The sequence below is a fragment of the Polypterus senegalus genome, chromosome 16, assembly GCF_016835505.1.
Source record: "Polypterus senegalus isolate Bchr_013 chromosome 16, ASM1683550v1, whole genome shotgun sequence".
NCBI lineage: Eukaryota > Metazoa > Chordata > Cladistia > Polypteriformes > Polypteridae > Polypterus > Polypterus senegalus.
This window is the reverse complement of record NC_053169.1, coordinates 96,782,288-96,807,968: the sequence shown is the minus strand read 5'-3', so window position 1 is coordinate 96,807,968 and position 25,681 is coordinate 96,782,288. Positions and strand designations below refer to the sequence as shown.

General features: G+C 43.0%; 1 protein-coding gene across 2 annotated transcripts in view; it reads right to left on the bottom strand.

Annotated features, from left to right (window-relative positions):
- LOC120516241 (pleckstrin homology domain-containing family G member 1) overlaps positions 1 to 19,042 on the bottom strand; it is a 127,123-nt gene extending 108,081 nt beyond the window's left edge. The window contains exon 1 of one of the 2 annotated variants that reach the window (XM_039737757.1): positions 18,729 to 19,042. Coding sequence is in view for 1 of the 2 variants with exons in the window: in XM_039737756.1 (XP_039593690.1) it covers positions 7,433 to 7,442 (10 nt within the window). In the remaining variant the exon portion in view is untranslated. Of the gene's footprint in view, positions 1 to 7,432; positions 7,826 to 18,728 lie in introns of those variants that run through there. The other variant, XM_039737756.1, reaches the window with a different exon arrangement.
- Between the last annotated feature and the right edge of the window lie 6,639 nt (positions 19,043 to 25,681).

Below are 25,681 nucleotides of genomic sequence, written 5' to 3'. Positions count from 1 at the left end.
TGTGCCCATAGAAAAAAAAAAAAAAATCGGACAATAATCATTTTTGTTCTTAAACATTCTCCGTTTTTTTCCAAGTTTCTGAAGTAGCAACTTCTGCCTCCCCCGAGACAGGTCCCACCACAGTCATCAAACCGAGCTCTGCCCATTAAACTGCTCGCTTTGGGCGCCGTCCCAACGTTCACCTCCAGCCTTCAGTCAAACGGCAATAAATCTGAGCTGCAGAACAGATGTTAGCATACACAAGTGACACGGGCTTTGAACGCCGCTGCGACTCCTAATATTTAAAGACGGCAGAAACCACAAAGCGGCACAAATAAAACTGTCTCTCCAGAAACGTGCGCTGCCCCCGCCTTAGCCCCCGTAGCGTGCAATTTGCTATGATCTTGGAGAAGAAAAAAAAAAAAAATACAAAAGCCCTGCAGATCGCGGGTGTCAAGAGTTTATAGGGTTGTCGGGAACAGCTGCAGAGTTTTCCACTTTTCCACTACACAAAGCTTCAGTAATTATTTAGTTGCATATGATCAAAGTAAAAGGACTGGCACGATTTGGGATGGCTGGTTTATACAGGGGGCTGCCCCCTTTTCTGAACAATGTAGAGTGTGGGCTTTAAGGCCCATCTATTAGACAACTACTTGTTCTTGGTCTTGTTACACAGTAGGACAAGTGCAGTGTCCTGGCATAAGTGAGCCGAGCAGGTCCTTAGGGGTCTGGTAAGCCTTTAGGACTGGCACAGAGAGAAAAAAAAATAAAAAAAAAAGGTGCACTGCCTAGAATCTCCCAAAAAAAGATTAGTAATAAGAAACGGCCCTGATAGAAACAAATTAGAGACACTCCTGGTAGGCAAGGGGTCCTCAGTTACACTCCTGGAGGGCCACAGTGCCTGCGGGTTTTTGTTCCAACCAGTTTTGGAATTAGAAGTCTGCCTATTGTGATAATGACACTTTGAATGGCTTATTATTTCCTTCTTTCTGCTAAAGCTGATGTCACATTAAGTGACAAATTGGCATAAAAAAAGGAAGCAAAGGGTTATTATGGTCAGGTGAACTTTTCCAGAATTAGATGGTGCTAAAATTGGTGTCTTTTTTTTTTTGGTGAGAATCAGTGCATAAATGATCTGGAGTAGAATAAATAAGCCGGTTAGGTTTTCAGATACCAAACTAAGTGGAAATCTGATTAATTGTTACAGAAAGATTTAGACAGCAACATATATGTGAATGGAATGTGCAGTAATTTGTAATAGTATGGTATTTTTCATTCCAACAGATGACGCCTCAGTAACTTTTAGTAATCTCATACCAAATGGCATATAACAAAAAGACATATGCGTCAATTAGTGCACTGCAAACGGTAATGTTGTGGTTTATGTTGATTATTAAAATTAGGGTTAGGGTTAGATGCAGTATATAGATAAAGCTTTTATCTATCTTCTTTTCACTTTAAAGGAATACGTGACCGTGTGTCTGTCTAGTTGCTAGGTCTCGGCCATTCCAACAGACGGCTCACCACATACATCTGTAGTGATAAAATGAACTGCATTTGTCATTCCAACAGATGACACATTACAAACATTAACACTGCTTTTTAGAGTCCCATACCAAATGGCATATTACAGAGATATATGCATTGCATCAGTAATTCTAACAGATGATGTTTCACCAATATTTGTAGTAATAAAAGGCACTGCATTTGTCATTCCAACTGGTGGCACATCACAAACATTAACATTGATTTTTTTTTTAATCCCATACCAAATGGCATATTACAGCGACATAAGCATTGCATCTGTCATTCCAAATTTTTCATGAATCAAAATTAACGAGTATAGTTAGACAGATTCTTGGGAAATGACTAACAAACATAAAAACAACATTTGCACCAGACCCTGCCAGGAACGTAACAGTAGTGGCAGGCTCTGTAGGCATGACAGTTGAGGAAGTTCAATGCATATAAACGCTGCGACGTGGAAAACAGGCAATGTGGGTGTGTTGGACCTCACTAACAGAGGAGATACTCATCTGGTATTTGGCGTTTTAAGTAGCAGGACAGAATGGGAAAGGGGGCCAAGACTATACCTCAGCTCACCATCCCCATAAAGCCTTCACACAGGCACCAGAGCTCCATTAGGCAGGATGTCACTCGCTGGCTGTCAGAAAAAAGGGCACATTCACAACACGAAAGTACGCTGAAAACTTGCGATTCAGTCATCTAACAGAACATACCAAGCGGCATGTACGATATTTGTGTAATCGGACCACCGCAGGCCACACGGAGAGCGACTGCAGTAGTCAAGTTTGCCAACCCCTTCAACTAGAAGTTGTCCAATGTGACAGCAGCTTGATCTGACATACCCAATGCGTTTTAGTCGTGTAATCCGACATCCTCAGATGACGAGATCAGAGTTGCACTCATCAAGTCCGACATCCCCTTCCACTAGAAGTCACATATTTTGCCATCGGCTTCACTTGATATCCAAAGTGATTTCTATTGGCAGAAAGTGACATCCTCAGCAGACCCCTGCAGTCGCCAAGGTTGACAACCCTTCCGACTACAAGTCACGTTTGGTGACATCGGCTTCATAGGACATCCAAAGCAATTCCTGGTCATGTGACGAGATTCGTAAAACTCCAGTCGCCAAGTTTGACATCCCCTACAAGTCATGTGAATTAAATGGTATGGGCCTTTAAACACCACATATGAGGCGAGTGATGGCTGTGCCGTTGGTCAGACAAGCAAACAAGCACTACACTGCACTCTGTGACGACTACCAGTCCGAACACACAATGAAAGGCACTATATAAAAATGTCCCAGCTGCAGGTTCATTCTCCAGCTGCGACTCCATAACCGTGCCTACCTATGCAGCGTGGTTTTCAACATGAAGGAAATCCTATAAAAGCACCAACTAAATTCCAGCACCGATTAACTGTATCTGACCATGTTGCTTATCAATTGCCGTTAATTAAAAACGACACAACCGTCGCCTGCTTTACGATAACCTGGCACGTCACCTAAAGAGATCCGAGCAAATTTAACAGCAAAGCGAGGCTCCCTTAAACTGCGGATTGCTCCGTTAGCACAAGACGAAGGCTCAGCCTGCCGCTTCCTTCCCATGAAGTGCAAAGGAATAACCAGGTGGGAGTCCAATGATGGAGGGGCCATCAGGGCTCCTCGTGGCCGTAACTGCAGACGTTTGGTGGAGGGAACGCCATGTGCAGAAACGGCCCGATGGAGCTGCAGGGTTTTCTTGTGGATTTCTTTTCATTCCGCGCGAGCTTTCGGTTGCCTTAACCGGTTCAATTGTGGCATTAAAATATTGGACGCTCCTACTAGGCCCATATTTGACAGCCTGGGTCCTCCAAATCACTTGCAGTTTGAAAAGAGCAGAGACGTGTAAGCGAGAGTTCAGCTGCACGCTTTGGACAAACGCACTCGTAGAAACAGAGAACGTGTGCCGGAGCGGCAAATCGGAGCAATGCCATAGGGGCACGGTCCACATGAAGGATCCTGAAGGAAGCTTTTATTTGTTTAGATCAGTAACAGGCTCCATTAATAACCACAAACAGATAACAGCAGATCTATAAAATACCAAGGGGGTCCCGAGTTTGAAAGGACTCTTCCTGCATATACGTAATAACACAGGCTTTCTTGATCCGTCAGTACTCTGCACCACAGTTTTCCACATATTAGGAACCCATTCAAAGCTCAAAAGGACCAAGTTCATAGGCGAAGAACCCGTCACACAATGAAACGGTTCCACCCCACAGCCCACTCAAGTGCCACTTCAAAACCTTTATATTTTTCGACATTGTGGGGCCCTGGGTTCGATTTTGACTCAATTTGACATCCAAAGCGATTTCTCCTTCTGTTAAATGAGGTGACAAGATCAGCCACCAGAGTCTCCAAATCTGACCCCAGATCCGTTCCAACCAGTGGTCCTGTTATGCGACATCAACTTCATTTCACATCCTAAATGATTACTGGTCAAGTAAATCGACACCTTTAGGGTGACGAGATCGGCAACTGTGCTCATCAGGCTCGTCATTCCGTCCAACAAGAAGCCACATAACGTGCCATCGGCTTCATTTGATATCCGAAGCGATCACTACTTGTGTAAACCGACACCTTCGGGTGACAAGATCGGCAATTGTGGTCATCACATTTGATAGAAACCGGGAGTCGTGTTGCGTGACGTAAGCTTAACTTCACATCCAAAGAGATCAGTAGTCGTGTAAAATGACATCCTCAGGCAAGAAGATCGGCAGCCACAGTCATCGAGTTTGACATCCCCTCCAACCAGAAGGCCTGTTATGTGACATCGGCTTCATTGCACATCCAAAGTCGTTTCTGCTCCTGTAAAGTGACATCCTCAGGCGACAAGATCTGCCACTGCAGCCACCAAATCTGACACAACCTCCAACCAGAAGTCCCGTTAGGTGACGTCAGCTTAATTTCACATCCAAAGCGATTACTGGTCATGTAAATCGAAACTCATGGGTATCAAGATCAGCAAATGTGGTCATCGAGTTTGACATCCCCTCCAACCAGATGTCACGTAATGTAGCATCGGCTTAACTTGACACCCAAAGTGATTACTAGTGGCATAAATGGATATCCTCAGGTGACGAGATTTTAATCATTAAATTTGAAATCCCCTTCAACCAGAGGTTGTGCTACAAGACATAATCTTAACTTCAGATCCAAAGTGATTACTGGTCATATAAATTGACATCCTCAGGCAAGAAGATCAGCAGCCACAGTCATCGAGTTTGACATCCCCTCCAACCAGAAGGCCTGTTATGTGACATCGGCTTCATTGCACATCCAAAGTCGTTTCTGCTCCTGTAAAGTGACATCCTCAGGTGACGAGATCTGCCACTGCAGCCACCAAATCTGACACAACCTCCAACTAGAAGTCCCATAATGTGCCATCGGCTTCATTTGATATCTAAAGCAATCACTACTCGTGTAAACCGACACCTTCAGGTGACAAGATCGCCAATTGTGGTTATCACATTTGATATCCCCCCTCTGTTACGTGACATAAGCTTAACTTCACATTCAACGTGATTAGTACTCGTGTAAAATGACATCCTCAGGCAAGATCAGCAGCCACAGTCATCGAGTTTGACATCCCCTCCAACCAGAAGGCCTGTTATGTGACATCGGCTTTATTTCACATCCAAAGCGATGACTGGTCATGTAAATCGAAACTCTTGGGTATCAAGATCAGCAAATGTGGTCATCGAGTTTGACATCCCCTCTGACCAGAAGTCGTGTAATGTGACGCTGACTTGATATCCACTGTGATTACTAGTCGTGTAAATCGACATCCTCAGGCAATCAGATCAGCAACCGCGGTCATCAAATTTGACATCCCATCCAACTAGAAGTCATGAAATATGACACTGGCTTAACTTGACTCCCAAACCAGTTTACTAGTCCTGCAAATGGACACCCTCGGGAGACAAAAATCAGCACCCGGAGTTGTCAAGTTTGACATCCCCTACAACCAGAAGTCGTGTAACGTGACATCGACTTGACATCCAATGTGATTACTAGTCGTGTAAACGGACATCCTCAGACAATGAGATCAGCTACCACAGTCGTCAATGTTGACACCCCACCCAAATAGAAGTCATGTAATGGGACACTGGCTTAATTTGACATCCTAATCAATTACTAGTCCTGCAAATGGACACCCTCCGAGTACGAGATCAGCAAGTTTGACATCCCCGACAACCAGAAGTCGGGTAAGGTGACATCAACTTGACATCCAATGTGATTACTGGCCGTGTAAATTGACATCCTCAGGCAACGAGATCAGCAACTGTGGCCATCAAGTTCAACGTCCCCTCCTATACTAGCAGTCGTGTAATGTGACATCGGCTTAATTTCACATCCAAAGTGCTGTCTACTCATACAATAACAGAGGGCCAAGTTCGGGATTTGTCTTGATCTGTCAGTAGCCTCTCTTATTCCCCCCCCATTACAAACCTATTCAAAGCTCCAAGGACCAATTTCATATGCAAGGAACCCTTCACAGAATGAAATGGTTCAATGGTTTTACCACACCACCCAGTAAAATGCCATTTTAGAACCTTTATTTACTTGTATATATATATATATTTTTTTTTTAATAAGCCAGCAGCCCCCGTTTTAAATATTTCTGAACCTCCCCTTTAAGCATTTAACCCTTGTGGATAAAAGCCAAATCAATTAGCTACATATTTCTTTGCTTTTTTTTTTATTTTGGAAAAGGATACAAACTGCATGTTCACAAAAGTGAAACTAATTCAGGAGGAATTTGTGTGGGGGCGCAGCAATATTGAAGGAAATCCGCCATGAGGGGGATTTAATAGTAATTCCTCTCACTGCATTTTTTTTCATTCTGCAGATAATGCCCCGTAATGTTTGTTTTTTTGCGACCACTGGTGTGTGTGTGCAGGATTGAGTGCATCGATGCACGGGTCCTTGTCTGTGAAATAACTGGAAGAGAGTTGGGAGTCCGAAGGCGACTAAAAAGGCCGCTAAGCACAAAGTGCGCAAGACCGTTTCGGAGCTGCACACTTGCACACTCCCAAGAAGTGGTGTGTCTTTTAAACAAGCAGGGACACCCGGACTTGGTGTCGCCGGGGCCGGGATTGGATTACACTTGCAAAAGCAAATGTCCTCGACCCTAAATAGAGCATTTTTGGTTGATTTCGTATAAATAAAAATTTAAAAAAACCAAAAACAATTTTACTTGAGGATTCGCAACAGGCACCCAGAGCACAAAAGGCTGCACAAAGCAAAACTATTTGCACAGATCAGTAACAGCTGAGCACGTTTAAAAGGCCATAAGAAAGGAAGGGAAAAAGAGCTAAGGGAAGTCTTCATCTCGGTTCAAAGACAATCTGGTTGCCACAATGCACGGGGCTGTGATTTAATTCCATTATTGATCAGCGTAGCTCCGTAAGCGTCTTCCGCGATCTCCTTTACGATTCGAGTGCTGCGCGTTTTCAAACTCAATGGACAAAGAAGAATCAGTGTGGCTCGCTGCCTGTCCTGTAACTCAGCGTCTAACAAATGGACGAGGATCTCCTGAAATGTCCTAATTTTCACATACCATGAAAATGGATTAGGTTAGCTTAGGTGCTACAATACGAATGAAGAGCGATTCAACTGAACCTCTCCGATACGGGACACCGTGCTCAATCACGGTAACAAGGCGGGCGGGACAACGCTGCGAGTCAATAAACTGACAGTATATTAATAAAAAAAAAAGTTTAAAGAAAAAGCCCTTGTGGTATATTTCCTACACACATTTCCCCGCGACAATGCTCTCACTTAGTTAATCAAGTTGTGCGAGCGTCAGTACGAACGAACTACTGCAGTAACCGAACCGCAAAATAAACCACCAGGCGACACAAAGAACGACGGCGGAACAGTTCTTACCAGTGGGCATGGTCCCTCGGAGTGGGAAAATTTTAAATCCAATGAGTTCGAGCGTGGTAGTTGTTGATATTACATTAACAACCAGGCAGAGGCAGGTCCTCTCAGCGCACAAACTCCGACTTAGCACTTCTTCCCCTTATCTCCGGGACTTGCATTTCTGTTGCGCTTTTAGAGTTCCTCCGTCTGCAGAAAAAATAAAAAAAAAATCCTCCGAGGCAGCCGAATATCCGCAAGAAAATGTCTACTCTTCTCTTGTCTTGTCTTTCCCCTGCAGTCTTTATCGGCGAAGCAGCGCTCAGCGCGTCTCTCAACAGTCCTTCCCCGGAGGGATGTCAGCGCACATGCAACCTGCTTCCCATTGCCTCGCTGCGCCGCCGCCGGAGCGCGTCCTTGGCCAGCCCTCTCCGCTCTCGGGACGGGGACGCTCCGCCCTATTTTTTTTTTTCCAGCCTAATTGCTAGGAAGCTACAAGTTTAAAATAAGTTTCTCTCAGCCTCTCCGGGCGCACTTAGGCCTATCAAAGAGTTTTCATTTGCAGACAAAGCGGCACATTCACTATTGAGCTCCGCGGACCACCTTAAGGTCTCGGAGGGCGGACGGTGCCCTTCTCCACTGGGGGGACAAAGAGGGATGTGCCTATTGACACATTTGTCAATTGAAACGGCAGAGAAAGAAAAGTCATGCTTCCCATGTTTTTGTTTTTGTTTTTCCAGCACATCCCACAGATGCTAAATCGGATTGAGATCTGGGGAATTTGGAGGCCAAGTCAACAACTGGAATTATTTGTCATGTTCCTCAAACAATATACAGTATATGATCCACCTTAACAAAAGGACGGGGGTCTGTGTATCCATCCATGTTATGCCTCTGTCACACTGTAATTAGATGATAGATAGATAGATAGATAGATATGAAAGGCACTATATAGTGATAGATAGACATGAAATGCATTATACAATAGATAGATAGATAGATGTGAAAGACACTATATAGATGCATAAACTTTAACATAACAAAAGGACAAGTGTCTGTGTGTACATCCAGTTGTGATGTGTCTGTTACTCAACAGATTGACACATCACAAATAGTTTTAGTAATAACATGTATTACATTTGTCATTCCAACAGATGGCACATCACAAAACATTAACATTGCTTTTACGCATCCCATACCAAATGGCATACAACAGACACATATGCATTGCATCTGTTGTTCTAACAGATGGCGCATTACAAACATTTGTAGGAAAAAAATGTACTATTTGCAGGAAAAAGGGCACGATAGATAGATAGAGAGATAGATAGATGTGAAAGGCACTATATAATAGATAGATAGATAGATAGATAGATGTGAAAGGCACTATATAATAGGTAGGTAGATAGATAGATAGATAGATAGATAGATAGATGTGAAAGGCACTATATAATAGATAGATAGATAGATAGATAGATAGATAGATAGATAGATAGATAGATAGATGTGAAAGGCACTATATAATAGATAGATAGATAGATAGATAGATAGATAGATAGATAGATAGATAGATAGTGAAAGGCACTATATAATAGATAGATAGATAGATAGATAGATAGATAGATAGATAGATGTGAAAGGCACTATATAATAGATAGATAGATAGATAGATAGATAGATGTGAAAGGCACTATATAATAGATAGATAGATAGATGTGAAAGGCACTATATAATAGATAGATAGATAGATAGATAGATAGATAGATAGATAGATAGATAGATAGATAGATAGATAGATAGATGTGAAAGGCACTATATATAAACATAAATAAAAGGACTTGTGTCAGTATGTCCATCCAGTAGAGATGTCTCTCTTACCTTAATGGCAACACACCAAAAATTCTTGTAGTAATTAAACACATTACATTTGTCATTCCAACAGATGGCACGTCATAAACATTAACAGTGTTTTTACAAATTCCTTAGCAAATGACACATAACAGAAATATACTTTATTACTACTAAACGCCATCAGTTAGAATTGAAAATGGAATGCATTTTATTACTATATGCAATATACAGATTACATTCCAATAGATGGTGCCCTGCAAACATTAACACTGAGGCCCATGTCGATTACTTAGACTTCAACCCGTCTTTGATGGGTAGCACAGCTTATATAAATATATGCCCCCACGATGCCCCCTTAGTACATTTTGGTGTGGAGCCGGGGCTGGACCCCCTTGACTTTGAAATGGATGAGCAACTTCAGAACAAATGCAAACAATGATCAAATTAATATTAATTCGTCACATTAGCATTAATTCTTCTTTTAAGGTTAAAACGTATTATTTTGCAAGAACATAACAGAGAGCTTGCCTTAATTATAGATGTAGTGGATTCAGAAAGTACTGAGATCCTGAGATTGGGGGCTGCAATCCCACCACTAACAAAAGGTGACCCGGGAAACGTGAAAAACTAAAAAGCGGTAAGCAGTTGTGTGTCAAATGTTGTAAGTCACCTCGCTATTTGGTAATAAGAACATGTGTAACTAACTCGAGCACATCTTCTTTTCAGAGCCAGAATGCACTGCAGGTCTAAATTACTTGTATAGTAATCTAAACAGAACATAAAATGATATAATAGAACAAATAATATATAAGCCCCTTTAAAAAAATAAACACATATGCAAGCACAAAATGGTTTGTGGTCCTCACAGCTCTTCTGAAATTTTTGCAAATCTCTTTATTTATCAGAACAGAGCTAAGAATATTTGAAAATCGTGTTTATTAATTCTAAAGACAGCAAAGTAAATCCTAAGGTTTCTGCTACCCTCTGATGACACTGGATGGCTTCGCTGCCCTCTATAATGTGTGTGACAAAGACTCATTTTTCTTTGATTTGCTCCCCAGTTTAAAATTACAAATCCGACGTTTCAGACCTCGTGTTTAAAGCGCACCTTGCCGACTTTCATTCATTTAGGTCACAGCATGCAGAAATGACAATGTATTCTCTACAAGGTCTCCCCACACAGGTGTTTGTGACTCCTCAGGTGGGTTTCATGGCTTCATAAGAGACCTGAGTCTGTCACTGCCAACATGAAGACAAGAGCTGTGCCAATGAAAGTCAAAGAAGCCATTAGGAGGCTAAAAAAAAAAGAGAATCAAACCGTCAGAGACGTCGGAAAAACCTTAGGAGGACTGAAATCAATTGTCTGGACCAGGGGTGGGCAAAGTCGGTCGTGAAGAGCTGCAGTGGCTGCAGGTTGTTGTTCCTTAATGAGAAGTCAATTACTGCTGATGAAGCCCTTATGGCTCAAGTGACATTTTGAAGTTTCATTTTTGTGGTCTCGCTTGTTGCTTATTTCAATCTTAAATAGCTGCACTCCCTGTTTTAATGGCTCCTCATTAGCAATAAGATGTAAATGACAAAGCGGCCAGCAGTTCTCCATCTAACTTGTGTCCATGTGTGTTCGTCGTGCACTTTTTGATTTTATTTAATAAAACACTTAATAGAAAAATGTGACAGGCTGAAAATGACTTGTTTTTAGGCTTCAAATCATTTGGATGACACCCTTGGAAAGGAAAAAATCTGCAAAATACGAACCTAACATTGTAGACTAACAGGCCATAAAATTAAATAAGGTCTGAGATTGGCAAAGATTGGTTTATAATGAAGCAAATGGGTTGGAGTGAAAACCTGCAGCCCTCCAGGACTGATTTTGCCCACCCCTGGTCTGAACTATCATGAAGAAGAAAGGACACACTGGTGGGCTCATTAATCACAAAGGGACTGGTAGGCAAAAGAAGACCACCACCGCTGGTGACAGAAAAATCCTCACTCTGGTCAAGTACAAGCCCCCAACGCCTGTCTGACAGGCCAGACACAGTCTTCAGGGGGCTGATGTGTGTGCGTCAGAGACGGCTATCAGCAGAAGACTTCATGAACAGAAACACAGAAGAGGCCACACTGCAAGATGAACACCACAAAAACAGGATGGTCAGTTTACAGGACTTCAGAGAGCCTGCAGAATTCTGGGAAAAGGTCTTGAGGACAGACGAGGACAAAGATGAACCTCATCAGAGTGATGGCGAGAGCAAAGTATGGAGACGACCAGGAACTGCCCGAGATCCACAGCAGACCCCCTCATCTGTTACACATGGTGGTGCTGGGGGTGTTATGGCTTGGGTATGTATGGCTGGCACAGGTCCTGGCACACTTCTCTTCACTGATGATGGAACTGCAATGAATTCTGAGGTGTGTAGAAACATCTGATCTGCTCGAGTTCAGTAACTGAAAACAAACTTACTGGACGGCACTTCATCCTACAAGAAGATAACGAGCCAAACAGACTGCTGGGGCCACACGGGAGTTTATCAAAGCTGAAAAATGCAAAATTCAGGAATGGCCAAGCCAGACACTTAATCCATCCATCCATTATCAAACCCACTATATCCTAACTACAGGGTCACGGGGGTCTGCTGGAGCCAGTCTCAGCCAACACAGGCCGCAAGGCAGGAAACAAACCCCGGGCAGGGTGCCAGCCCACTGCAGGGCAGACACACCAAACACAATTTAGGATCACCTATCCTGCATGTCTTTGGACTGTGGGAGGAAACCCACGCAGACACGGGGAGAACATGCAAACTCCACGCAGGGAGGACCCAGGAAATGAACCCAGGTCTCCTAACTGCGAGGCAGCAGCGCTACCCACTGCACCACCATGCTGCGCCAGACACTCAATTTTAATCCAATTGAGCATGAAGAGCAAACTTAAAGGGACAAGCCCCCCGAAACAAGCAGGAGCTGAAGATGGGTGCATGACAGGCTTGGCAGAGCATCACCAGAGAGGAGACCCTCAGCACCTGCTGACGTCTATGAATGGCAGACTTCAAGCAGTCATTGCATGTGAGGGGATATGTGACAAAGTCCGAAATAGTAGACCTGCCATTGCTGCATGTCCCAAATTGGGGGGAGTTCATGTAGAAAAATGCCTGCATATCCCCTTAAACTGGAGGTTTGCAATGTGCCCTTTAATCACAACGTCTGAATTTTTTCGATTTGTAATTTTAAACTGAGTAGCAGAGAGGGGAAATCGAGGAAAACTTGGTCTTTGTCCCAAACTTTATAAGTGAAAGGAATTTATGAAATTAACATGAAAACATGTAACGACATTAAAGCGGGCGAACATAATCTTAACTAACCCTGTGACGTCACAGTCTGCACTTTGTAAAGTTTCGGACTTTGTAACATTAACAATTGTCAAGTATAATCGGCACCCGGCTACAGCCAAGCCTTCCAAAGCCTCGAGTTTTACAAGTTCTCCTTCACTCGTTTTCCAAACGTGTCCCCCTCGTCCTCACGCCTTTTAATTATTCCGATCCATATGCTGCTCCGTCGTTCGAGTGTCCCGTTTGGCCAGCGCACAATGGGCCTTTGAGCCGACGGCGGGTTGCCAGGCTGACCGGGGCCGTAATGCCGCTGTTGCTATGGTGACGCGCGCGCAGGACACTATTCAAGTAGCCCCACAGCTGAGCCTGCTGACGGGTGAATAAAAAGGACATACATAAAGTCGCAGTTATTTCTACTTTTAATAAGATGGAAGAGCAAACAGACTCGTAGCTGTCTTACACAATGCCCTTTTTTCCTGCTCTTTGGACAATATGAAAGTTAGTTCATTCAAACATGTTTCAACAAAAGAACATTCCTTTAAAAACCCTTTGAAAAGTGGCAAGGCAGCACAATGCTCTCCAAAAAAAAAGAAAGAACGAATGAAAAAAAGAAAAGAAAAGTTCTTCGGGCCGTATTACAAGTGCGGGAGCGGGGCGTCAGGAGAGAGCAAGTGAAAAGGGAGGAAAAAAAAAACGGCAGGCACCTTCAAATAGAGCCGCGCCTGCGGACCACACCGCGCGAGCCAGAAGAGCCCCGCGAACGTGCTGTTATTTTAGCGAGAGGTGACAAATCTGGCAAAATGCGCCCCCCTGCCTCCAGATCTGCTTGTTATTTCAGCCCCCTTTACTCGTCTGTCCGTTCCACATGGCGCCGGCTGGAGGGTGCAAGGTGGGGGGTGGGTGGTCGATTCAGAATTCGGGGGGTGGAGAATAGCGAGAAGACTTCGATTAGTTAACCCGTTACGTTATGGGGAGAACCGGGATTTACGAGGCCAGTCTTTATCAGTCTGCAGGGGGCTGCCTTTATGTTCTTTACTACCACTGGTTTTGATTTTTAAATGGCTTTGGTAGGGAATTTTAGCAAAAGGAAAAAAAAAGGAGAGCTTGATCTGTGCAATTTGGAAAGTATCGGGCAAAGAGCGAAAAACGGACGGTGGGTGTAAAATCAAACACGCTGTCAAGGTAGATCGTATAATGGATGGAGACAGACATAAATATGACAAGAGCTAAATATAAATGACTGTTAAAGGATAGAAAGACAGACAGACCATGAAATACACTATCAGAATATCCTGAATGAAGTGTGAAACACAGGCAGAAAGTGAAAGGTGCTATATTGAATAGTGGGAGGCACAGACAGTGACAGGCATAAATAGTTACTTAGATAATAAGAGGTGGCATTAAACAGGCGGGAACAGAGAAACAAAGGGCACTGTAATTAGCTAGCAGGCAAGATAGATAGATAGATAGATAGATAGATAGATAGATAGATAGATAGATAGATAGATAGATAGATAGATAGATAGATAGATGTGAAAGACACTATACAGAAATGTTAATAAAAGGACAAATATCTGTGTGTCTGTGTGTCCATCCAGTTGTGATATCTGTTACCCAACAGGTGACACATCACAGATATTTGTTGTAATTAAATGCACTGCATTTCCAATAGATGGCACATCATAAACAATAGTGCTTTTAAGGATCCCATGCCAAATGGCATATAACAGAGACATATGCATTGAAGTTGTCATTCAAACACATGGCGCATCACAAACATTTGTAGCAATGAAATGAATTGCATTTGTCATTTCAACAGATGGCGCATCACAAACATTAACACTGCTTTTATGAACCTCATACCAAATGGTATATAACAGAGACACAGCAGCCGGATGGGCACATTGCATTGCAAATGTTGACTCTGAATACATTTGAGAGAGAGAGTAATTACCAGACGGACAGAAATCAGTTTATACACTTTAATAAAAGGACAAGTGTCTGTGTGTATGTCTGTATATCTGTGTGTCCAATTAGTTGCTATGTTTCTGTTATATGCCATTTGGTATGGGATTCGTGAAAGAAGTGCTAATATTTGCAGTTTGCCATCTGTTGGAATAAAACAATGCAAAGCAATTTATTACTGCAAATGTTTGTGATGTGCCATATGTTGGAATGACAAGTGCATGCATTTCTACCAATATATTCGTGATGCACCATCTGTTGAAAAGAGAAATGCAATGCATTTTATTACTACACACATTATAAAATAAATTCCAGTACATAGTGCATTGCAAACAATAATGCTGAGGTCAATGTGGATTACATATATATATGAAGCACAGGGGAGTGAATAAAGATGTTTCACAGTCACTAACTTGTTTCACATTTACATTATAGAATGGTGGAGACAGACAGACAGATATATTTTAATTTAGTGTACTAGACAAGATAAAACAGATAGATAGATAGATAGATAGATAGATAGATAGATAGATAGATAGATAGATAGATAGATAGATAGCGTAGTTGGCAGGAATAGATAGATAGATAGATAGATAGATAGATAGATAGATAGATAGATAGATAGATAGATAGATAGATAGATAGCGTAGTTGGCAGGAATAGATAGATAGATAGATAGATAGATAGATAGATAGATAGATAGATAGATGGATGTGCCAGGCCTACTGAACTAACAGGCTGTGGATTAAAGCACAGAGTAACTGCTAAACGTGATAAAGCGTCCTGCTTGGTTCTCCAGCTGTATTCCCATTTCTACCCCCAGACGTGCCAACTCTGAAGGGCCTGCGCTTATTTCTATCATTCCTTTGTCACTGTGCCATGTTGTTTCCTTAAGATCTCTTACCTTTCTCTCTCTCTCGCCCTTTGTTAATTGAACACAGAGCCTAATCCCCAGTATCTCAAATGCATCAAGTTTTCTTGTTTGGCTGCCAAGCTCCTAAGCTCTGCTGCCATCCTCAGTTGAATCTTCAATGACTAAATCTATCTCTGAGCCCTGCCAACGAGTGCCTTGATGGCGTTTCACACTCAATTGGCTCCCCAGCAGATCTCCATCATTCATCAGCCCTCCAGGGTGTGTGTCCTTTGCCATCAAGTTCTTGTAAGCTTGCACTTATACAAATATCGAGGGATTTCCTGAGATTACCACTTAACTTGATAAAACTATTTCAGTGCACTTATTTTTTCACATAATGTGGGGCTTTGGTGTTTTTCCTCCTCATTAAAGACATTATAAGCTCACACGCAGTAACTACACATATGTCATCACTTGATTTGCTCAGAGGTGGGCGCACTGGTCGGTCCGGCCGTACTGCAGCCTCTACATGGTGTGTAGCGCTCAGCTAAAGGGTAAAATGGAGTAACCTTGGCACTTGGTTATGTCTTTATTTATTTCTGAAGTTGCCACATGTAGTCTAAAAATAAACGTAGATAATAAGAGCAATTCGACTGTGAGAAGAGAAATGGCCAAGTGCCTCAGAAAGCTTATGGGAATGAATCATCCAAAAGGGATGGGAACCAAGAGGAGGTTAAATAGTTTCATTTTTTGTTCCTGGATGATTAATATTCTTATAAACATTTTCTTTGCCCACTTTTGGAAGGCCCTTTCTTCTCCAACACCCTTGGGCCATGTGGATGACGCAATTGGGTGATAATCTCTTTTTAATTGCTCCTCACTGGTTCTTTTTGTTGCACTTGGGGCTTTGCCTTGAGTAATTAGTCGCACCTTCTGAGTGTCCCCACACTAAGCACATCGAGTGTTCGGACCCCTTCTTTGAAAGAGTATTTGATGAGGTCATTTGGTGAATTCTCACTTTCCCACCCATAGATCCATCCACTTTCTGCTACTTACCCAGGTCAGGCTCGTCACAGCAGCAGTCTTAGGAGAGATGCCCAAATGTTCCTTTTTCCCCACCACCTCCTCTAATTCCTTGGGGGGGATACCCAGACATTCCCAGTCCAGCTGGGAGACATAACCTCTCCAGGATGTCCTGGAGCTGCCTGGTGGTTGGACTTGCCCCTTCGTGCCAAGAAGACATGTGACCAGCAGTTCGGCTATCTTGGAGTTCATTCTATTCTGAATTGCAGTCTGAAAAGGCTACTCCACATTTATTGCATGTTTTCTGCGTTCATTGTTTGCTTTTAATTATACGGCTCACCAGGGTGGAGCCCCAACTCCTTCAGGTTGCTGTGTCTGAATTTACTATATCTAATGTCATGTATGTACAACTGAGGCTCTCTTTCCAGGCTCATGGAGAACTACCACTCCGGGACACAAGGGGGCGCTGTCACTTTCACTGATAGTATCATGCCATAGCCCTGAGAAACCACCCACTGAGGTCAACCGACAAACCCCCACCACCACCTTTCTGGTCCCTCCACTATATAGCCAAAGTGCTCCCCGCAATGGTCGTTTCATTCTGGAGAGAGCAGACCTGAAAATGGAGCTCCCACCTGAGTACTGACCACTCTACAGAGCCTTCAACCTGGCTGATTACCTTCCTTTGCTATTCTTATGTTCTGAAATTATTATTTGTGCCACTGAGTGCCTATTTATCCATCCGTCCATCCATTATTCAACCCGCTATATCCTAACTACAGGGTCACGGGAGTCTGCTGGAGCCAATCCCAGCCAAGGGCGCAAGGCAGGAAACAAACCCCGGGCAGGGCGCCAGTCCACCACAGGGCACGCACACACACACAAACCAAGGACAATTTAGAATCGGCAATACATCTAACCTGCGTGTGTTTGGACTGTGGGAGGAAACCGAAGTACCTGGAGGAAACCCACGCAGACACGGGGAGAACATGCAAACTCCACGCTGGGAAGAACAGGAAGCGAACCTCCTAACTGCGAGACAGCAGCGCAACCCACTGTGCCACCGTGCCGCCCGTGCCTATTTATATATATATATATATATATATATATATATATATATATATATATATATATATATATATATATATATATATATATATATTCACAAACTGTGATAGTCATCTGACAAGGGTTGAACTCTGAGTAATCTACAAAGACCTCAATGTTAATGTTTGTGGACAACCATCCAATGGAATGTATTCTGCATTGAATGCATTAATAAAACGCATGATATTGGTCATTCCAACAGATATACACATATTTAAATTAATTCTTACAAATGTTTGTGATGCGTCACCTGTTGGAATGACACATGCAATGCATATGTCTCTTGTCATATGCCATTTGGTATGGGATTTGTTTAAGCATTACTAATGTTTGTAATGCGCCTTCTGTTGGAATGAAACGTGCAATGCATATGTCTCTTGTCATACTTTATGTCATTTGGTATGCAATTCATTTAAGCAGTGTTAATGCTTTTGATGTGCCATCTGTTGGAATGACAGAGGCCTAACAATTGGACGAAGACACAGTCACACAGACTTCTGCTTTTATCCTGGTGTATATACAGTACAGTATATACTGATACACACACATATATATTTATAGGTGCCAAAGTTGACTTGCGGCATATTTCGGTTAACAAGCGAGTCTTCTTACCGTCCATCTCCAGGTACATATCAAAACCAGGTCGGGTGGACCGCCTTTCCATAAATGTTGATTTATTTCGTGTGGAGTCTTTTAATGCAAACAGCATCAAAACCCAGGTTGATGATACATTAACCCTTTATTGTAATTCCCCTCATTCATTTTATTAAATCTGCTCTTTCTGGATCCCCGGAGTTAACGGGTACTCCCTGAACTGGACAGCAGGTTTAGGCACGAATCGATGAGTTTTGTGTCCCGCAGTATGTCATTGAATTGGGGGGGGGTCAGAGCCCGAGCACCCCCATTCCCGCAGGCACATAGCCACACGGGCGTAAAAACTCCTGCAGTCTCCAGCCGGGGTCGAAATAAATGGACACTGGAACTAAGTGTTGGGTATTTCGAATACACGAATTTTACAAATTCATCTGCTACAACGAACTCGTTATGTCTTTCTATGTACTTTATATCTGGAAAACAAGATCATTTACTCCCGAATTTAAAATGCAGTTTTTTTTTTTTTTTTTTCAGTTTCCACTTTGCTGTGTGTCTCTGTCTCATTTCACAAACATAACAAGTGAGGATAATTTTATTATACGTTCATTACCTGACACTCCGCCGCTCCTTCATTCGGACGGTGAAGACAAATGGAGATGCGCGTCGGACGGCCGGTCGGAATTGCGGCTTGAACACTTGCAGACGGGGCGAAACGCGGCATCGTCATCGTCACCTTGCCCGCCGTGCGCCATCCAGTCCCATCCATCTTAGACCGCCAGACACTCACTGAGGAGGCACGAAGCGGACTCGTCTGCCCCAACATGTGCGTGTGATGCGATCTGCGGATCTGAGTCCCCCGTTAACCCCATCACGAATCCTTCCTGGCGCGGACCTCTCGTCCTAAGATTAACAGGCAGCCAAAGGCCATCAGCTCGTTCTCGGGTTTTGACACACGCGGCGGTTTCTGCTGATGGCACATCTGGAAGGTCGCCAACACTGCAGGCAGCAGCGTACAGAAGGAGGGGATCGATTTCGCGTTTTCCTGGAACTCTTAACCCTATAGGATTATTTTAAATACCTTCTTCATCTTCTTCTTCTACACTATTAAAACATTTTTATTCTTATTTTTAATCTCTATTTTTTAAGCTTGCAGTGTGTGCTGCGCAAGAACTGAATAGGCCGACAGAAGCAACCAGGACGCAGTAACAAACCCTGGACGGGACGCTGGCCAAGAATTGTCACTGCTCGCCTCAAACACACCTGTTCGACAACCAACGGAACGGAATTTTAATTCTGTGTCAGAAGCCATAAATATTTTAATATGCAGCTCTCTGCACACTTTCTTTCACATTTGTGGCTCCTATGTAATCCATTACCTTAATTCTGTCTGATAAAACTTAATGAAAGGCAGCATGGTGGCACAGTGGTTAGCACTGGTGCCCCATGGATCCAGCATCTTCTGGGAATTGACCTCCTCAACTCAGACATTCAGTATCAATGTGAGACCCCCAACACCCCCGTCTGTCCAATTCACTTATGTTTGAAACCCCCGTTGCTCACAAGCCCATCCCTCCCGTTTTGGCTTTCTGATAATGCATTTCGACCCCGCGAATGCCCCAAGGGGAACACTCTCCGAACTCAATGAACCCATGATAATTCTAAGGGGGGGACTAAGCCATTAATAAGAGCTGAAGCTACTGAAGCCCCTGACTGAGAGAGACTGAACAACTTTCTTGATTTTAAACAGTTTTTTTTTTATAAATTTTCAAACCTTGCTGAAGATGTGTTGTCATTTTGTCATTATAGGTTATTGACTGTAGACTGATGGGCGAAAACATAAAGTTCAATACAAAATACAATAAAGTATGCAGAAGGTGAAGGGGTCTGAATGCTTTCTGAATCCACTGAAAAACAAGAGGGTCTCCTTGAATGTACCCAGTAAATAAATAGTGAGACAAAAGCAGCCCTTTTTATCGGAATGCTATGGAGTGCCAACAGGAAAGGCCCAATTTAGCCCATTATGTAACTCCTGTGAGACACATCCTGCTATTGTAGATTTCTTGACCCATTTAAAGTAAGTTCAGTCAGTAAAGTCAATATAACCTTCACAGAGAAAAAAAATAAAATAAACGAGAACTAAACAGGCCACTTCTGCCTGGTGGGCCCACTATGGAAGTAAGTGGGAGACACTTTGACAATTGCACACAGTGTTTATAAATCATCAGAAAACATCAATTAATGGGCACACAAACAAGTCAAGCGGTCTTTAACCTCACATGGCACCAAGTGGCAGACAGTCCTTTATAAAAAAAAACAACATTTATGCTATGACTTTGATTAATTACTAAGCGGGTTAGTTAATGGTTGACTGACTAACTTTGATTAATTCTTACTTCCCTCCATCCTAACCTGGACATCCGAGTGCATGGATTGGTGTTAGTCTCAGAAAACCTTGAAACATCCATCTTTGAATCTGTCTTCATCTGGCTGAGTGCTCAGTGGTATAAGACCTCCAGGGATAAGGGGGTCCGAATTTCACCAGCGTCTTCATGGAGCTGTTTATCTGTTTTATCCTGCCTACTACACTAAATTAAAATCTATCTATCTATCTATCTATCTATCTATCTATCTATCTATCTATCTATCTATCTATCTATCTATCTATCTATCTGTCTGTCTGTCTGTCTGTCTGTCTGTCTGTCTGTCTGTCTGTCTGTCTGTCTTATCCTGCCTACTACACTAAATTGAAATCTGTCCTTTAAAGAACTCACAAGCCCCGTGGCATCTTCTAAAACCGACATTTCCTCTGCTTACCCCACACTGGATCATTCAGTAGAGGAAATGCCCCAACCTACTGGCACAGCCAATCTTCAGAGCCAGGCTCGGGACCGTGCTGCCATCTGACGCCTCTAGCTGGGCATCTCGCCACTCCTCGGACTTAAGTGAGAGGCTGCTATGAGCATTGGGTCCCTCCAGCTACTCCATAACAGATATTCAGCTGGAGTGGCCCTCTTCTGAACATGGAGTCCCGAATGAGGCACATGACCTGCACTGTCAGGGAGCGTCAGTTCCGGCACTATGGCCATGTGGCGCGTTTCCCCGAGGGTGATCCAGCTTGTAAGATCCTCATTGTTGGGGACCCGAGGGCCAAGGGGTCGCCCATGTAACATCTGGCTGCGGCAGATATAGGGTTTTCCAGAGGGTGGGACTGAACCGTATATCTGCCTGGGGGATTGCCAACCGGGATCCCGAGTTGTTTTGTCGTGTAGTGGGTGCGATAATGCGCTGTACCAGTGGAGGCTCCCCAACTTGAAACTTGAACTTGAATCTACACTCAGTAGCCAATAAAGACAAACTGAAATCTCTGCAACCCCATAATTGGAATTGGCAGCTTTGGTTACGGAGGGACGGCTGTGCCAGGACAAGCAAAAGTGCCAAGCAGGTTCCATCCTACTGGGAAGATACAATAAAGCTGCACCTCTAAATCCTTCGCGTTTGGTGTGTGTGTGCATCTCCATCGGAGTTACTGACTCAAGGACTGCTAGAGTTCACCTTGCAGCCTATGGCCATCTTTTGCTTCCCTCTGCTACGTCAATTAAATAAAAGGTCAGACGGGTTCTTTGTGTTTTCTGGGCACAAACTCCCGGGAGTCAAGTTGAAACAAATCTTTATTTTCCACTTAGCTTACTCTGCTATTCTGGTTTAAAAGTCTGATAATGGAGGCGGAAAGCTCTTTCACTCACTTGCCAATACGTCCCTTTTTTTTATTTACGTACAGTGGATTCAGAAAAGTATTCAGGGGGCTCTTCACTGTCTGCACACTACTGTGTTGTGGGTTTAATTTTAAGTGGATAAACTGGCCAGGCGTGTCCATCAATCTGCACTCAATAACCCATAATGTCAAAGTGAGGACATGAATTAGGAAAAAATCAACAACTGAAAGTTTCTCATTCCTAGAAGTCTTTGCTGTGGCACTCCACATTGTGCTCAGGTGCCTCCGTTCTCCTGGAGATGTTTCTAGAATGTGACTGGAATCCACCAATGACCACTGGATTTGATCGGACATCATTTAGAAAGGCACTCAGGTAGAGAAGGTTTCACGATTCAAACTTCACCAGCCAAGCCATGAAGTCCAAGGAACTCTCTGTAGACCTCCACGATCAAATTGAATTGAATTGAATTGAATTGAATATCTTTATTGTCATTGCACAAGTACAACGGAATTGGATGCCATCCTGTAAGTGCCAAACAACAAGAAATTACAACACTTCAAAAACATATAAACATGAAGATTTATAAAAGAGATTCTACAAGTGGAAAAGCAAAGCAAGCATCATATTACCCAACCAGACATTTGTCACATTCTGCTGGTATTTATTGGATAGTTTGATTCCTTCAGAGTGCACCATTTAGTGCAGTCACGGCCTTTGCTATTTCTTAGTCTATTTCTTTGTGTTATTATTGTCTGCCCGAAGGCAGCACTTCAAACAGAGAGTGTCCGGGGTGGGATGGATCTGTAATCATGCTGCAGGCCTTTTTCTGGCAGCGGGGACTGCAAAGATCTTTCAAGGATGGGAGAAGACATCTGATGATCTTCTGGGCAGTGGTGATGACCCTCTGGAGCACCTTCCTCTCTGATGAAGTGCAGTTGGCACACCACACACGGACACAATAAGTCAATATGCTCCCTGTGGAGCAACAGTAGAAGGACATGAGCAGTTTTTGGGTGAAATGGTCCTTCCTGAGTGTCCCTCAGGAAGAAAAGTCTCTGCTGAACCTTCTTTACCAGCTCTGTGGTGTTAGCACTCCAATTCAGATCATCCTCTATGTTCACACCCGGGAACCGTAAATTCGAGACCCTCGCCACAATCCCTGTCAATGAAATGGGGGATGAATATTCATTTTGTTACTCTGAAAGTCGATGATCAGTTCCTTGATAGATAGATAGATAGATTTTAATTTAGTGTAGTAGGCAGGATAATACGGACAGGCAGACAGGCAGATAGATAGATAGATAGATAGATAGATAGATAGATAGATAGATAGATAGATAGATAGATAGATAGATAGATAGATAGATAGATAGATAGATAGATAGATAGATAGATAGATATTAATTTAGTGCAGCATGCATGATTAGACAGATAGTAGGCAGTATAATACAGACAGACAGACACACAGACAGATAGATTTAGTGTAGTAGGCAGGATAAGACAGACAGACAGAAAGACAGACAGATAGACAGACAGATAGATAGATAGATAGATAGATAGATAGATAGATAGATAGATAGATAGATAGATATTAATTTAGTGTAGCATGCAGGATTAGACAGATAGTAGGCAGTATAATACAGACAGACAGATAGATAGATTTAGTGTAGTAGGCAGGATAAGACAGACAGACAGACAGACAGACAGACAGACAGACAGATAGATAGATAGATAGATAGATAGATAGATAGATAGATAGATAGATAGATAGATAGATAGATTTTAATGTAGTGTAGTAGGCAGGATAAGAACCAGATTGTTGTCTCCGCACTACCCAGACAGCTGTTCCACTTCGTTCTGATAAGATGACTCATTACCTTCCCTCAGAGCTGAGCTCCACCACGGTGTGGGTGAGGCTGAAATCAGGGCAAGGTGATTAACCCATTAATGCCTTGTGTTCCATTATTAGAACGGCAGTCAGGTAATTTTATACATTATGTATAATGTAAGAAGTGGATTTGCCTAGTGTTCCAATTTTGGAACGACACATATCTCAACAATGGAATGTAATAATTTTTTTTTTCTCTTCAAATTCTTGTTCCTTATATTTTTCTACGCAACACATGTGAATTTCATGCACAAACTCCTTAGGCATAAATGGGTTAAACCATTTCAGCAGCCATGCCACCTGCACTTCAGAAGTTGTCCACCTGAAGCTAAGCTTGTTCAGACCTGGCCGGTAATTTGACGGGAGACCATATAGGAAAAGCTTGGGGAGCTTCCAGAAAATGTGTGGGTGAGGCCAGCAGGAGGCACTAACCCTGTGGTCTGAATGTGGATCCCCAGTGCAGTGATGGGGACATTGTGCTGTAAAAATGGCGCCGTCTTTCAGATGTGACATAAAACCGAGGTCCTGACTCTCTGTGGTCATAAAAGATCCCTGGGCATCCTTCGTAAAAAGTAGGAGGTATCTCAATGTCCTGGTTAAATTGTCCACCACTGCCTGGTCATTCTGGGCCCCTAATTGTCCCCAGTCTCTACCTGCCTTACTATCTTTCACCCCTCCACCACCTAACAGCTAATGAATGTTGAGTGTACTGGTGCAAAAATGGCTGCCGTTGCCTAATCCAGGTGGATGCTACATATTAGTGGTGGTTGAAGGGGCTTCACACTCCCTATGTCAAGCGCTTTGTGCAGTGATGTAAGAATTATTATTTCAAAACTTTTGAGCATCCTCAGTAGCACTTGGCCTCAGTCATCGCAGAATGAAAGTTTATAACCTCCAGGACTCTTTCTAGAGTTGTCTGACTGAGTAACCATTGCAAAAAGTCCCACCCACACCCTACCAAGGGTCATGAAAACCTTCCATGGGGAAAAAATGTAGGTCATGACACCAAACAGGTTGAGAAACACTGTCTTAGATGATGAACATGTGTCAGGATGAATTCCTTATTAGATGTTCCTCCGTGTGGAACGCTGTCTCCTATCTTGAATTCAAAATTGACATTCCTTGGCCCATGCGTAACATTTTGCACTTCTCGACATAATTCTGCATTTTCCACATGTTCATCCAGTTCAGAAGGTCTTTCTGAATGGTTTTTGCTGCCTCCTCAGTGCCTGCCATTGCTCCAAATTTTGTGTGATCTGCAAATTTCATACATTTGCTAACTACACCACAATCGATATCGTTAATTTAAGTTGGAAAATGAAAGGAGCGTTCAAGGGGGGTCTCCACTGATGACCTCACTTTCTCCTCTTCTCTGTACTCTTTGGCTAAACAACTTGAGATCCATTTTTGTAAGCTACCTCTGATGCCTACAGCTTCTGGTTTTAGAATTTGTCTTCAGTGTGGGACAATTGACTCCAAGGCTTTTTGAAATACTACGTGAATTCTGTCATATGCGTCGTTATCGCCAACTTCAACAGGTGCCCGTTCAAAAAATAATCTAAAAGATTGGTCTGGCAAGATCTTCAGCACGGTGCCACCGTCATTCCACCCAGTTAGGTTGCTTTGACGTATCTTCATATCTGCTCCTCATCTTCTGAGATTAGTTGAGAGTCAACATTTCTTGAACGCTCTCGATTAAATAAAAAAATGTGAAGTCTAAATAAAGTATGGGGAGATTTTTCTTGTAGTTAAATTTTTGGGGCAACCTTCTTTATAGCTACGATGCTCATTTCCCCAGTGCCCTTTGGAGATAAAGGCATAATACCTGAGGGCAGTGGTGGGACACAGAGATACAAGAGGAGCAACAGGCACTGATGGGAAAGAAACAGACATCGTGATGAGAAGATTCAAGAGGAAATTGAAGAGATTGAGGCAAATCATATTAAAAGAATAATAAGGTGG